This window comes from Cucumis melo, chromosome 11 (assembly GCF_025177605.1).
Source record: "Cucumis melo cultivar AY chromosome 11, USDA_Cmelo_AY_1.0, whole genome shotgun sequence".
NCBI classification, from domain to species: domain Eukaryota; kingdom Viridiplantae; phylum Streptophyta; class Magnoliopsida; order Cucurbitales; family Cucurbitaceae; genus Cucumis; species Cucumis melo.
Genome location: NC_066867.1, coordinates 18,569,484 through 18,574,199, shown reverse-complemented (window position 1 = coordinate 18,574,199; position 4,716 = coordinate 18,569,484). Strand labels below are relative to the sequence as shown.

At 34.3% G+C, this 4,716-nt stretch overlaps 2 protein-coding genes across 4 annotated transcripts; both read left to right on the top strand.

Annotated features, from left to right (window-relative positions):
* LOC103490520 (uncharacterized) lies at positions 1–997 on the top strand. The gene is given in 3 exon segments (XM_017045077.2): positions 1–199; positions 202–243; positions 644–997. Coding segments are annotated over 3 exon segments (459 nt in total). The 3' UTR covers positions 862–997.
* On the top strand, positions 696–4,154 carry LOC103490521 (tetraspanin-19). Of its 3 annotated transcripts, none has more exons than XM_051091518.1 (8): positions 696–845; positions 1,005–1,077; positions 2,493–2,592; positions 2,704–2,784; positions 2,881–2,985; positions 3,079–3,270; positions 3,710–3,767; positions 4,039–4,154. In XM_051091518.1, exons 2-7 carry the CDS (start codon positions 1,070–1,072, stop codon positions 3,710–3,712), a joined length of 489 nt encoding a protein of 162 aa, XP_050947475.1. In that variant the 5' UTR covers positions 696–845; positions 1,005–1,069; the 3' UTR covers positions 3,713–3,767; positions 4,039–4,154. The 3 variants fall into 3 exon arrangements, with proteins under 3 accessions (XP_050947475.1, XP_050947476.1, XP_008448284.1); XM_051091519.1 differs by having other exon boundaries at positions 829–898; XM_008450062.3 differs by lacking the exons at positions 696–845; positions 1,005–1,077 and adding an exon at positions 1,327–1,799.
* The last annotated feature ends 562 nt before the right edge of the window (positions 4,155–4,716 follow it).

Below are 4,716 nucleotides of genomic sequence, written 5' to 3'. Positions count from 1 at the left end.
ATGAACAGTGGGGATATAGTTGAATCGCGAAGAAACTCCACCAAGCGGGCTAAGGTAGTGGAAGACGTCGTGAAGCTCGAGAAGAAGATATTTCCAAAACACGAGTCTCTTGCCAGGTTTTTCGACCAAGAACTGAGAAAACAGAATTCTGGATTGTTTTTCCTGGACTTACATGGAGAAGTCGTAGGTTATGTAATGTATCTTGGCCTTCTTCTCTTTACGTTACTATCGCCAAACTCGCAGGTTCCCTTCTGTCCTCTCCCCTAATTTCTCTTCATGCCCACTTTTCCAAGATATTGCATATGTTGTGCTGAAAGCGAATTCTGCGGATGTTTGAATTATCTACTGCTTCTAACTTCACCTTGTAGATGATTTAATTTAATTTAGATGAGTATAACTATAACCGTGCAATTTGGCTTACTTACGTTATCGGTACCAATTCTGTGGATTTTGCAACTTGTTTATACACATAACCTGTTTGATAAATGGGCTGAGAGGAAATATTCCCCTTCTCCCATCTGGGGCTTCAAGGAAAGCTTTTAAGAAAGGTAGATTGTGCGTTAATTTCGCAATTTTGTTTACCTTTTTGCTAATCATGAGTTATTCTCTCCTTTACTGGCATGTGGTTTGAAACGAAGTTCAGTGAAGAAGTGTAGGAGACAAGGTCATGGAGAAACACTACTGAAGGCAGCTATTGAGAAATGCAGAACCAGAAACATTCAGCGTATAGGTCTTCATGTTGATCCCTCGATGACGGCGGCTATGAATCTCTACAAGAAACTTGGGTTCCAAGTTGATAGCTCGATTGAAGGATACTACCCTGGGGATCGAGATGCCTACAGAATGTACTTGGAATTTTGATCAGCGTAGTCTTTCAACTAGGCTACACATTTTCTGAGTTAAATTTCATATTTCAGAGAAGCGCTGAGCATTTTTGTTGTAATTTTATTATGCATGTGAGGAAGTAATTGATGATGATGTTGAGTTTTATGGATCATATGCAGGTAGAACAATTGATTACATTAAGAAAAATAAGAAGGAATCAAGCGAAGACAATACCTAAAGCTTAATGGATTGGTGAGGTAGTTGTTTCCTAGTTCCCTCTTAAACTATTAGAATTAAGAATATTGCGACGTCTCAAGTTATCAATTGAACATCTTAAATGGTCTTATAATAATCGTTAGATATATGTAACAAAATACTATTGATCACATATTGGGATTGGGATGGTCTTAATGAATAATCTTTCCCTTTTTATAGATAAAAATTCCTCATAGTCCTTAGTTAAAAAAAAAAAAAAACTATATATCCGGTTATCACATCTTATCAAATCTAATGAAGAGAAAGAAGAAGAAGCCATCATAATTAACTAACGGTAAGAACGAACATAAATGAAAATGGGAAAACTGTTCCTTGGAAATAGGGAAGAATTCTCTGAATGACTTTGAAAATATAAAATATCTACTAAATCCTAAGATGCAAAGTTCTTTGAAGGCCGAATAGACGCAAAATTCTTGGCGCGCATCGGGTATCTCTGGCGGTCGAATATTTCGTTCATTAGGCTTCTCTTGGCCATCTGTTTTCTCATTTTCAAACTTCAGTTGTTTGTGTATTTGTCTTGTTTGCCAACAAATGGTAAGAATATTAAGGGCCTGCATGCAATCTTTGTTGAAATTCGTGAATTCTGGAAATGGGATGGTTGGAATCGCCATGATTTTGTACGGAATTTGGTTGATGAGGGCTTGGCAGAGGCATTTGGGCCATTTGCCATATGAAGGACCCAGTGACCCAATTCCATGGTATTGCTTTTCGGTTTCCTTCTAGACTATATAATTTGGGATTTTCTTGCATTTTGTGTGTAGTCTCTTTTTGGTTCTTAAACGTTGTTTTGGAGGGATCCGGCTGGGAAAAACGTTATGAAATCAGACTTTGTGGTTAGAAATTGAGGGGAACGCTTCAAGTTTCTTGAGAAATTTGAATGTCTGAAATTGCTTTCTCTTATTTCATTCTGCTTGTTTTAGTAATTTCTTCATAAATGGGTCTGTGTCTGAGTACAAAATTCATTCCTTACATCATGGTGATTGACCGATCTCTTTTCCCCAAGAATAATCTCAAATAATGTGATGAAGTAGAACGTGCCTTTGTATTCCATCTTTCCCTCCTAAGAAGGAAAAAGTAAATACGTAACCTGCATGCAAATCTAAAAAGATCTCTCATGACGGTTCATTATTGACCAGGCAAAGTGTAGGAATAATCTTTGTACTCATTACTCTTTTTTGAATTATGGTTCTTTGTAGAATAGCATCCAAAACTCCCATAGATATATTAATATGCATCTATGAAATTAAACAAACGTGTAAGGAGAATTATAGCAGTTAATATGGATGAGATTTGGGTTATGTGGCAGTTGGTTGGTAGGAACACAAATTACACAATGGTATACCACCAGGACTGGCATGTAGCTTACAACTTTGGTCTTGCTTAAATTCCAGGTTCATGTACAGTTTTCTTGGCCTAGGAATTCTTTTATGTGTGATCACATGCTTGGGTCATATTGCAGCAGAAACTGCTAATGGTTGTTGCCTTCATCTGGTAATATATTCTTAATTGACTATAGATATGAATCTCCCTTCCCCATTTTTTTTTTATTTTGTTCAATAGATTACTTGTCATATGAATCTGAGTATCCTTCAACATATGTAGTATATGCTGCTTCTCTTTATGGTTATCATGGTTGAGGCTGGGGTGACAACAGATGTATTTCTGAATCGTGACTGGGCTGAGGTGAATATTTTACATACAAAAGGCTTATGCATCATCTTAAAAGTAGAAAATAATGATCATAACAAAATGCAACTTGGTTATTGAACTTTACACCAGGATTTTCCAAAAGATCCAAGTGGATGTTTTGATCAGTTCAAACATTTCATCAAATCAAACTTCAATATCTGCAAATGGATAGGGATCTCAACTGTGTCTATTCAGGTTTCTCCCTCTCTTCTCTTGTTGGTCTGTCCTTAGTTAGGGATTCCTAATTTTCCTTCTGACAAATTTCCCATGTTGATGGACTTTTATCAGGGTTTGTCTCTCTTGTTGGCAATGGTACTAAAAGCTATTGGATCACGTCGATATTACGAAAGTGATGATGAGTATGCTCCTGAGAGGCTTCCATTTCTTAAGAATGCTCTTCACTCACCAACTACATGTGTTATTGGGGACCCTGTTTTTCCATCTAAAAATGATACATGGAACAAACGAACCGACGACGAGGTATAAATACACAATCATGTAATTCTCAACTACATGTGGTAGGCTTGTCATATACATTACTGTCACTTAGTTACCATAAAGTTATTGTCCACTTTTGGCTTTTAAGCTACAATCAATCAAGCATATCAAATTCTTTCCATCTCTTTGCAATTATCCTTTCAGCTCTAAATTCTCTCTGATATATTGTCATTGGAACAACTTATACTGCTGGCTTACCTATGAAGCTGTTTCCATTTGTCAACGCTCATAAGAACTGTTCGTTCATCCATCTCCAGTTTATTGTTAGATGAAATGATAGCTAATTGGTACATTCGAGTATGGAGATAATAATTTCCACCATTTTCCAATTTCAGGCCAAGTTGTTGGGCATATTAATAACTCTGTTTATGCCATAAAAACAATATCTATGAAATTGATCTGATTTCTTTGACCTTGGCAGTAACTCTGCAGAAGAAGCAGCATATTAACTTGTATTGAATCCTCCCATTGCATTTCAGGTGAGTAGTTTCCTCCACTGAACTCACTCATTTATGGTTTTCTTTTTATTCATTTTTCCCCAGGAAAATTATAGGCCCATAATCCAAAAGTGTGAATCTGACATGAATTTCTTGGTAGCAACATAATGTAAATGAATCTTTTCGTGGATTGTTAGCTATTTTCATTTTTAATACTGTAGATCATGTCAGCTGAAGTAATTTTATATTTAATATTGAATAACATCAAGTTTAGAGCTTCTTAAAATTAAAAACACAAAATTTTCTCTTGCAGAAAAATGTTCCTGATGTGTTCAGATGTCATATTGACAATACAAATATAATATGTAAGTAATGTTATAGACATTGGGGTTCACGTACTGTTCTAGTAAAATTTATTTCTTGATGGTATCTGTTTCTAAAATCATTTTATAGATCTGATTCTTTAGTCATATTTTCATTCATGTCTTGATTTGGCGCTTTGTTTGGATGTATCATGGGATCAAATATAAAAAGGTCTAGTAGTTGTTTCTTGAGCAATCTTGTTTCTGAGGACCTATAAACTTTGATAATAAGAACAAAATATCTTATTATTAACTTTACATCTTACCATTTAATATGGTCAGTCAGCCAAATTTTCTAAGATAAGAGTATAGGAAAGAATATATAAAATTTTTTAACATGTTTTTGAACTGTAAGTTTTTAAATTTGAAACGATTTTATTCATTTTGTAAAAAATCTAAACAAAATCAAAATTATAAATTACGTATGGATATAATTTTATTGTTTGAAACAAATTTGATCACGTGTACAAAAAATTTCATTAAACTTAACAATAACTTTCATGAAAAAGATTAAATGGTTACATATCCTAGAATACAAAAATTGAATTATTACTTGTTAAGTTAAAAGTTTAAATTGTTATTATTTTGTTTCTTGTTTTTGTTTTTTAAAAATTAAGTCTATTTACTTT